Raw genomic sequence first — 11,182 nt, forward strand, 5'->3', positions numbered from 1 at the left:
GGTTGGTGTCCCACACAGGACTCACTGGTGTTGTGCCCTTTGAAAGGCACTTATCACCTATTTTCTCACTCGACTGAGGTGAAATTGAGCACCTAGCCTCAGCCCGGATAGAATAAACATAGAAGTTCCGTATATACAGTGGAAGCCAGTTAATTGCACATCGGATTAACGCACACTTCTATTAACTGCACGGAATCCCAGAATCCCAAACCGGTGCGGTCCAGCTAGATAACTTCGCATTATTGCACCAGCCGGATAATTGCACCAAATTCACTGGCAAATAGGCCGTGCAATTAAGCGGCTTCTACTGTACATAGAAACTGTAATGATTATGCCAAATCGAGACTTTTTTAGTGTACCGGCCACGCATGCTTAAAGGAGCGTCTCCACAAAAATACAGGCGTTCTGTCTGGCATAGATTCATTGTCTAAGACTGTAACATAACACAGGATGGAGTCTATTGTCCGTGGAGCGTTAGGTGGACAAAACCGGGAGTTTCTGATGAATCATGAACATCATCTGTTAGCGAACGTTAGGAAACCGCATTGCTGTTTTAACTGAAGCTTGTACAAAACTACGGTACTCTTAATTGTGTTTAAAAGTTCTGAGTGATAATTGTAGTAGTTGGTTCGTCTCGACACTCTAATAACAGACCAACGAGTCAGGTATGCTTGAAAATAAAGCACCGGATAGAGACTGTTTAAACCTTAACCTTAAAAACTGTTACTTAGTAGAGCGGTACCGAATCATTGAAATTTCAAACTGTTGCCATAACACGCTAACGTGTTTACTTACTGTGAAAATGCCACCTATCAGGAGCCAAAAGCCATGCTTAGATAACAGCGATTATTATCATTCGGCTGACCTAGATTGTAAAGTGTTTACTTTTCGTTTACGCAACTAACCAATCCACCCTCTCCATCTAAAAGAGTGCTACATACATAACTGTACTACTACTACTACTCACTCACCTATCATTATTTCGCCTAGAATAGGACCTATGATAAAGCTGTAATAGATTAGAACAAAAGGTGCAATCACTTAGTCTTTTGTTGGCATTAATTATATGATAGAAGCTCTGATTACACATTTCAGGTTTTAATAATGCCGGCGTCCGTGTTTTGCTCTTTGATCTACATAATAGACTACTCATTCTTTCTTTCTCACGTTTCAATTCAACCCTAAGTAATATGGAGAAAGGATGCTAGCTTAATACTTGAAAATTGAAGTTTCAGTATTTATATCGTGCCATTTCTGCATAAAACGTTCAATCACAAATCTGTGCTACCACTCGCGTTCAAAACTGGTTCCGGTATTAAGTTGCTCCACCCTCATGATTTCATGGTTCAGCGATTGGGTTAGCTATCGAGTAGGATATTTCTGTAAAATGGTATCATCTTCACACTTTCACATGCCCTAAACTGTTGTACAAGGTGTACAATCTTATTTCAATGTTATTTTCAGACGTAGTATCCATCAAAATCTTTTCGTCTCGAAACATTTAACAAAACAAAACATAAGATACATTGCATAGGAACACATCATTCACTTTTGGCATGCCCTCTAATTTTCTACATTCTTCATTTATCATTGTCTCTGAAGAACATGATTTTTACAGACGGATTAGCTAGTCCGGCATTATTCATGATACTTTTACTGGTAATCTGTTTTTACGTTATGCTTTAACTCGTTGCTATATTCTGACAACAACCCAACCTATTGGCTGTCATGGTTTGACACCCAGTAATAAATTGTTGATATAGCGTTGCCTTTTTGGTCTGATTGAATATGGAAAAATATTCGTACCTATTCGAAGGAAAGAATAAATCCAAATTCTTTTTCAGACAATTCTATTGAAGAAATGGTTGATGTACGTCATGCTACAGAGGAACTGTCTTCTTACCTGCTACACTTTTATAGTCAGGAAATCCTGTCGTCTACAAAATGGCAAACTTCCATCGGTGTGGTCTGAAGAAGGCTGTATAGAACACATAGGTACTAACCCTGACAATCCAAGATCTTTGTGGACCTTTGTCTGTTTTTGTAAGACAGATTCAGTGGAAATAATGGGCAAATCACGCCATTGTCTTCTCAAGAATGTCAGCAAAGTAATTAGAAATGATTATCGTTTCTCAAACAACATCCCATTTAGAAAGAAACCTACAACGTGAAAAAAACCTCAGATGTGGGGTCGTGTGAGACAAAAACTGGCAAATCTTTACTTAAAAAAATGCTTGATGACCTGTTTGGTTTTTGTCACAACGAAAAATGTCCTTTTGACAGATCCCATCACAGTTCAGTTTTCTGACCAGTTCTTTTATAAGGCCCGGTTTTTGCAGCCTTTTTAAAGACGATACAACTAAGCAAAAAATGATTGTAGATCAGGCTTAAGCTTTGAACCTTTAGCGCACATGTAGATGCACTAAAATGATTTGCACCTGCATTGTCGTAAGAGAAAATGAAATCTTAAAGATGAGTCTTTTGTGTCCCCATTTAAGAAAATGTCACGGGATTCATTGAAGACCATCGGTGCATGTCTAAACGTTACTGACTGTCAAATTGTAACTAAGCCAATCATTCTATTCAAAGGAATGTTTGCAACGGAAAAAGAAGTAATCGTAGTATTTATGTCTACCCAAATGTCATAACTATTAGGTTTTAAGGATAGGAAAAGGTTTGACCTTAGTTAATGTGACCAAATATGGTAGAAATCGCGTTATATCTCACGATATATCGTTATATATCGCGTTATATCTCATTTCTCTTATAAACGTTCAACTTTCAGCTCTCAGTTAGACACGAAGGACGGTCCATACAAACAGAAGTGCATGACACATGAAGGCCGTAGATGTGTATTTGGCAATGTTGTGCAAACATTGATTACTCTGTATTTGTTCTGTGGTCTTCGAAGAAGTCCATGATACTCAATGGAATTTTCCTTCCTTTATTCATTCATTCACTCATTCGTTCATTCATTCATGCACTCATTCATTTTGTTAGAGTCAAAGGAAAACCACAATTTTCCTCCAAACATCTTAATTACAGTTGAGTTAAAATCTTGGTCAGAAACTGTAGATCGACAACCGTATGTTTACAGTACTAAAATAGAAATTCTCAGCCATCTTGTATCAGAAATACGACGCCATTTTGGCGAGCCGAGCTGCGTCAGAGTTCATGACTTTCAGTTTTACGTCACGTCACGTGATTTGTGACAGCCAATGAATCTGCCACCACGAATTTAATCAGAATTATACTTAAATGTATTTGAACTGAGTCTCCATTGACCGTAATGATCTTCGGTCACCGTTCGTAGTTTTTTATGTCCTAGTACTAGGTAGTCTGTACAAGCACGTCCTTGGTCTGTACTATGAACCTTTCACACCGTCCGACTGTATTTGCTAAACACCAGAAAGTCACGAATTTAGAAATAGCCAGAGACTCGGGCGTTTTATTCTCTAAAAATCTATCCCATCCCACTGGGTTTCGTTCGAGGACCTGCCAATATTGGGCCGATGTCTACAAATCACGAGATGATCGAAAGAAGACCGGGCATTTCATAACTACTGCTAAAATTTCTATGTAGAGTCTTCGGCCGATCAATTTTCATGCTTTGTGATCTTGGCTTTAGTCGTCTGTATTACTGTGTAACATTTTAACTCTGATGAGAAGAAGGCAAACTTTTCCTGTGTACAATTCTCATACTTTCGTACTACTTCAGTCTATATGTTGTGCAACATTCTCTTTTTCGATACAATACAGGCCATTGCCACACTGAAAGAGTAGGTGAACTTTTCTCCCTTCAATTTATGATGTGGAGGACAGTCGTTTGTGTTACTATGGAAAATTTTAACTTTAAGAGAAGGCAGCGTTTCTCGTTTAATCTACCATACTTTCGTAACACTCTTCAGCCTATATATTGTGCATTATTCTTTGTGTCGATACTAAGACAGCTCATTGCCTGATTGAAAAGAGTAGGTAAACTTTTCGCCCTTTGTGGTGTGGGCTTTAATCATCTGTATTACCGTTGAACGTTTGAACTCTGGTGATAATAAGGCAAAGTTTCGTGTTTAATCTATCATACTTTCGTAACACTCTTCAGACTAATACTAGTATTGTGCAACATTCTAGCTCCGTGCCAATACAATACCGGTCAATGACCCAAGAGTAGGTAAACTTTTCTCCCTTTCAAAGTAAAGAATCTGAGATAAATGTTTAATAATAGCTCCTAGGTACATTGGAACACTTCGGATAATGAGAACAAAAGCATGGCGTTTCTCCACCCTAGAACCAAATTGTTTATAAAGGATTCAGTGGATCGAAAAATGGTGATAGACCGGATTGGAATTTCAGACGACGCTTTCGGCATTCACGGGTCACCCGGGGGCACTAAAGGTCATAATTATAGTCTGGGTGACCTTTAAGAAATTGGAGCGAATACTACAAATCAGTTCTTATCGCTTCGGTAACAGTTTCAGTATGTGTAATGCATTCAGAACGGAAATGGAACATAAATATGGTATAATTTGCTGGACTCCTTTGAATAGTGACAACCAGTGCAGTGGGTCTTTTAGAACCCTTTGCGACATGTGAAAATTCAGAAATATATGCTTGTAGAAAAAAAAAACATTAGATAAGTGTGGGAACCCTGTTATCATCTCACAACAATACGCGAGTCTACAATTTCAGGTAGTCATTATTTTGACACCCGCCTTACACACCCGTCTTATCTTGAGAAAAATCTCTCTGGCAAGTATCTACGGCTAAGCGGCATATTGCGTTACTGACGAGAAGTTAAAAGCGCAAAGCTCCAGTCGTTTAATTCTCAATTCAAATTTCGAATTTGCACTGTTTAGTGATGTTAAAGCCTTATATACGACGAATCTTTGGGATTGCCTCCATGCTATTATGCTGTTATGACCCCCCAAAACACTTGCCATGACATCAAGTGGTACATCTAGATCTATTGACATTTAAACTGTGCCGAAGCCCTCAGGCCATGTCACCCCTGCATTGTTGCAGAGTATGGAGAACCGCGACTGGCCAAACAGGTCCAGATTTTATCTTTAGAAATGGTTGGCTCGTGGGATGTATCCAAGTACTTTATAGTCTAGTCCTTGACACGAAAGGACAACTTATACAAAGCAGGTGTCAAACTGGTCATTCTTGGAAGGCATTCTTAAAAAAACAAAATCAAAAATAGAACAAAGCGTTAAAAGTTTTAATTGGAATTCACCATAGTTCCCCAGCATATTTGTACTGTGATCGTTCAGAGCAAGCACGCGTATCCACCTATTTTGTTAATTTCAAGCTTCCTAAAGTAAACAAGGGCAGAAAAATAACTATCACAGTAACCAAGTTCGACACAACCTTCATGCTGCCGTAAAATTACATTATAGAATTGCAATGCTTGAAAAATCCGCTAGGAGGTGACAGTAATCCGTGCCCGTGGCCTCAATCCATGCAACAGACATGGTAGGTGTATTCGTTTTGTTTATTTGTTTGTTTGTTTGTTTGTTTGTTTGTATTGATACAAGGTACGCGGTGTCATGGCTTAACACACCAGGTTTGTAATGAACCGTACAAGCTCCATATCCGGATAGATTTGTTTGATCCATTCACACCGTGAAGGAGCCCTATATTCTTTTCGATCAGTGTAGTGGGTTCTTTAGTGTGGTGGGTACTTGTTTGTTTTTAGTTGGACTTCCATTCAGGTGTTAACGTAATATATATATATCTTTCCACTATTCGTCCTAGAGTCCGTATACATGTTGCTTTCTTTGCTTAGCACTAAGCACTTAGGAACGAGTATGGTAGTTGCCAGTGGACAAGCCACGGCACCTGTTGTAGTGATTGCACAAAGTCGTGTGGCCCACGGGCTATTGAAACGGAGACGGGCGCCCCGTCGTCCGGTCTGGTTTTTATTCATCCTTTTATTTATGTATATTCATTTATTTCAGCTTTGTCACAGGACAGGACAGCGGTAACAGGCGACGACTTTTATCTGGTCCTTGTCCAGATTAAAAACTAAATAATGAGAACAAACGCTGAGATACAATAGTAAACATACACAAACAACATACAAAAACAATGGCATCGGGGAATTCACGAGGTTTTAAGTATAATTTACACATATATAATTGTATAATTGTAACAATCACAATGAATAAGTCAACACCTTCTTTTTTTTTGACTGATTATTGTTTATTCATTCCTCGTTTCACGGACCAATTTTCTATGCAGCCTCCCAGTATGTCGTGCCTGACTATACGGTAGGAGGTGCTGTGTTCCCCGCGCGTCCCCGGGTGTTTAGGCGGTGGTGCCGGCGCCGAAGGTCTCCGTGAAGTGGTTGGAGACGGAGTTGATGATGGTGTTGGCGTCATCGATGTAGGGCTGGGCAACAGCAGTCAGCGAGTCTGTGCAATGGGCAGTTCAACACATGGTGAGTGGGAGGATTAGGGGAACACAGTAAAAGCTAGGGGCACAACCCGCCGTACGTCTACGTGGTGTCTACGTGCCAAAACGTGGGCAATCGCACAGAGATTGTACGTTGTAAGCACGTACAACTCACTTACCACTTGCGCAACGAACGATGCACGCAACCGGCGCAACCGTGCGAGAGACGTGCTCCCTCCCTGCCCCTGCCAGTCCTTCCCCACGTTTTCGGAAAAACGTGGCGGACGTGACCTCCCCAAAAACGTACGGACAAAAAGCACGTACGGCGGGTTGTGCCCCTAGCTTAACAGTCAGCGAGCCTAGGGAAATAGCAAGCAGTTGTGTGGGGGATATAACGCCATTGATGCCCTACTATGTATTGCCGCAGCCGACCGATGATGATGATGTATTGTACCTCTTCGGTGTAAAGCGGATGTACAATGTATGTATTTACCGTAAACAAATCCGTATGGATGTAAAAAAAAATTCTGTAGTGTGGTCAGGATGCTATCGTTACTTGATTAATGAAATTATATTTTCCCTGTAGAGAAAAACATATAAATTGTCTGATGTGTTTTTTTTTGTTTTTCTTTCTTCTTCTTCTTACGCCTGTAGCCAATCAGATCCTATGTTAGATATTAGCTTTGTTTTTTTTTTTAAACAAAAGCATCTTTTATAAGAACATTTTACTCGCACACAATACAGGGCGAGTCCAATGGTATAATATTGTGTGACAAAAGGCTACATTCTGCATTTTCGCGAAAATCTTGTCTTACTAAATTTAGTTATCAATTCGTTTTATGAATACGCTGAAGAATAAATTGATGAGATGATTTTTTTCTTCGATGGCCTGGAATGACTGGTTCATATTTGTCATTACAATTGAAATGAAATTACAAAGATGAAGGATGAAACTTACTGATGGTGTCGTTGACGGTGGTGCTGAGGTTGTTGAGGAGGGTTGTGCCGTGGTCGACCACCTGGGCACCGACAGCGGTGGCGGCATCAACGAGCTACAGGCAAAACAGGGTAATACACGTTGTAATCGCTAGGTGCGCTTGTGAGCAAAAGCAGTCGTTGTCGGATACAGAAAACTACATATCAACACAGCCTTGAGCTTATACATTTACAGCCATACAGTTATAACAGCAATAAAAAAAGACGCTGGAGGATTAGAATTCGGCGGGAGACATGGGCGATAGGCCTCGGAACTTTTGTTGACGAAAGGGAACGAACCACCTGCTAAGATATGGGAACCCGACTCGCTCCGGAAACGCTTCCGTAGGGCCTAGGATCCCCAACGCAAACTATGCTCCTGACTAATTCTTTTACGGTCTGTGTGTTTTGTTGTCTTTCTTATCATATTTTTCGTTTCCGAAAGCTACCCGGCCGGGCCCCGGGTTGGACATTGGGACCTAGGCCTTAGGCTAACGTCACATTTCCAAAACAGGGCCCGGTCGGGCAGCTTCCGAGAGCGAAATATGATAAGAAAGGCAACGCAACACACAGAACGTAAAAGGCCACAATTTCGAAATGTGACGTATGCCTTAGGGATGGTCAGCAAGTACGCCGAATCGCTGGCCTGTACGCTAGGGTCGACTGTTGCTCAGGGTTGAGCTGTTTCAATTCGTTGATTCTGCGTTGATTTGGAGTAGCCGACCCTTGAAAGCCATGGACTTATGAACGACTTACCATGGAACACTCACAGTAAATCCAATGGTCTGAAAATGGAGTTACTCAGGGAGGACTGAAGATGGACTTACTCCTTAATTGGATCAACTTTGGTTTATAGTCCATCGAAACTAACACCAACAGCCCGCAGATATTGCAAAATAGGGTGGACTTACTGTGGGAGTAACTCCCCCTCTGGCACAAGTAAGTCCACATTCTATCCTCGTTTATGTCCCAGGTTTGTAAGTGAGTCAAAATGCCTGAGTAAACCGCGCCATATTCGAACAGCGATCATGGCATGGATGCATTGACATTCTTATAGAGGAAATCCGAAAGGTGGTGCTTTCTGAATTCTATCCCCGTATAAAAGTACGACTGACCTGGTTGAAGGCCACGGAAGCCTGGTCGATGACGGGCTGGAAGATGGTGGACACACCGGCAGCAAGGTCGTCGAAGAAGCCACGGGACTGAAAGGAAACGAACAAAAAACAAAATAAACAAAAGTCGTTCATATGTGAAGGAAGAAGTATGCCCTAAAGCGCTAGTCCCAACAGTATTATTTCTGAAGTGCGATATAATAGATTTAAGCTGCTGATAGATACTGACAGTAATACATCATATCGATGACTTAAATCATTACTGTAAAAGTGGTACAGAAAAGTCTCACCATCCTGATCTTTGTTGCAGCGATAGCCTGCTTGGCCTTGAGGCGGTTGCTAAGCAGAAGACCTGTAAGAAATGTAAAGAAATGAATAAATAACAATCACACGAAATGTTTGGACTACGTCTGGGTTTCACCGATTGTCGGATGGTTTATTTTTTAAGGTTGCCTAGAAAGAAAAAAAAAGAGCGTATTGTTTGTGTGGCACGCATTTAAGAATAATTTAAACTTTTGCAAGCGAAATGACAGCAAAGCAGGCTCTCAATAGCAAAGTCGTGTCATTGCTCCAAAACAGAAGTCAATACTGCAAGTACAAAATTTGCGTTCCTCCATACCCTTTGAAATATGTATTCATTGCTTCAGGCGAAACGATATCGACATTGGCATCATTCGTTTGGATCAAAATCTTGCTTGCTATCAGCAAAACAAGTTAGGCTGTCAGGAGTGAACGAAAACATCTTAGGGAAACTCACGCCTAGTGGTGGCGATAGCCTGAGCAGGGTCTGTAGTCCCGGTCCCGAACAGAGAGTCGATGGTGCCGGTGAGAGCGGTCTGGACATTCTGGATGGCCTGGGTGGTGTGCTCCAGCAGGTCCATGACACCATCGTGCAGGATACTGCCGATCTCGGTCTGGAACTCCTGGCGCTTCTTCTTGCCGCTAAGCAGGCCGGTCAGAGAATCTCCCAGATTTTGAACCGCTTCTCCTACCAGCTGCTGGGCGGTCTGGCCGAGGACGGGCACGTAGGTGTCCAACAGTTCTGGATAAAGACGATAGGCGTAATTATGATTGTTCACTTCTGTACCAAAAATACAGAGACAACATCACCAGGACCATTCTTCTTTTATGTACCAACCGTGGCAAGGATTGCCACGCCGGCGTTGACTTGACAAGTCGTACAAGACGCTGTCCACGGCTTTGAAACCACGATACTAACATATGCATCATCCCCGGGGTGGAAGGATGCATACTACGAAAACACAATAGTTCTTCTGAGGTGTCTGTCTCTAGGTATACTTTCTTTTCCTGTCCACCCCTCTCTTCCTCTCTTAGGGCGATTAATACCCTCCCCACGATTCTATACAAAAAAACTTTCCACTGGTGTTGTGTTTTTTATGTTAACTTCACAGCCAGATCCAAATTAAAGAAAGAGTGGCGTTTGCTTAAACCCTTTCCTGATGTTCAAATGATAAATAACCTGAACAAGTCACCTTGTGCGGCGGTCTGGGCGGTGGAGAGGATGCCGTCCAGGGCGGCAGTGGTGGCGGCGGCCAGATCGTCCAGAAGACTGGCCTGGGTGCCTCCGAGGCACAGCAGAGCGATCACGATAAACGCCTTCATGACGATCTGAAAAGAAGGGGTGATCATGCTTTAGACAGATGATTTGTACAGTATTAGTGGCGTTGGTGTGGCGCAACTGGTATGCGGTTTGGCATGGAATCGAAAGGTCCCAAGTTTGATACCCGCCGTGTCCCGACGATGTGCCCTCGGAAAATACACTTTACACGACTTTCCGTGGCGGTGGAGTGACGCCCACCGAAACTCTTCGGCTAGTCTGTCTAATTGTGTGCCAAAACACATTACGGATTTGGTGCGTCAATGTGCCAACATCTGTACAGTAACTTATACCAAGAACCGTTAATCTTTTTTTAGATTAATGTAAAGTATTTACAGGTTCATGGTACGAAGGAAATTCCCCTTGCTCGTTTCGACAAAGTACGCTAACCAATGGACCACGACTTAACGTCCTGTCCTAAGTACTGAAACTTTGATCCTGAAGCAGTGTCGCTAACATATGGACAGTTAATGTGATAGGGCCGGTAAATAGTGGTATTTCTACGTTGCTGTAAACGTAGTTAGTTTTTGATACTCGCCGAATAATTGAGAATCCTACCGTTTGATAGATACGCTCTATTAACTACATTTAACGTTGCCGTCTCAACAAGTAGAACTCAGCGTCTATTTAGATATGGAAAGACAAAGGAAAACATAAAAAAACGTAATACATACTGTTTCAACAATGTAGTTGAGCAAGAACACCAAGACACGTAACTCTCACCGTTTGATGTACGAGTGGATGGGACAACGTTGAGCGTCTGGCGGTTATATAGAACTCCACGGCCATGAAGCAGCTGTGACCTTGAGCGGATGTCACACGACCTTGGGGCAGGTAAACTTTCCGTATCCGCCCCTCCTATACGCGGCAGTCAAACCTCCCGTATCCGTAAGGTGACGATGGTATAAATATCTCTTTGTCGTGTGCCGACCTTGTGAGGTCTCGTTCAATATTGCAAATATGTGTTGTTGCTATTTTCAAAGCCTCTTACTGTTACAGGAAGTACCATGACATGCGCATCAATGATGTTATAAGATCTTTTACTGAAAAAAGATGAAAAATTCCAACTGAGACATAAATAAGT

General features: G+C 41.9%; 1 protein-coding gene across 1 annotated transcript; it reads right to left on the minus strand.

Moving 5' to 3' along the window:
• Positions 1-6,181: 6,181 nt before the first annotated feature.
• On the minus strand, positions 6,182-10,923 carry LOC118424268. Its single transcript, XM_035832811.1, has 7 exons — positions 10,773-10,923; positions 9,974-10,109; positions 9,238-9,522; positions 8,771-8,832; positions 8,484-8,570; positions 7,352-7,445; positions 6,182-6,413 (listed from the first exon to the last, which is right to left on the minus strand). Exons 2-7 carry the CDS (start codon positions 10,101-10,103, stop codon positions 6,307-6,309), a joined length of 765 nt encoding a protein of 254 aa, XP_035688704.1. The 5' UTR covers positions 10,104-10,109; positions 10,773-10,923; the 3' UTR covers positions 6,182-6,306.
• Positions 10,924-11,182: the final 259 nt, after the last annotated feature.

Source organism: Branchiostoma floridae, chromosome 10, assembly GCF_000003815.2.
Source record: "Branchiostoma floridae strain S238N-H82 chromosome 10, Bfl_VNyyK, whole genome shotgun sequence".
In the NCBI taxonomy this organism is placed as follows: Eukaryota; Metazoa; Chordata; class Leptocardii; order Amphioxiformes; family Branchiostomatidae; genus Branchiostoma; species Branchiostoma floridae.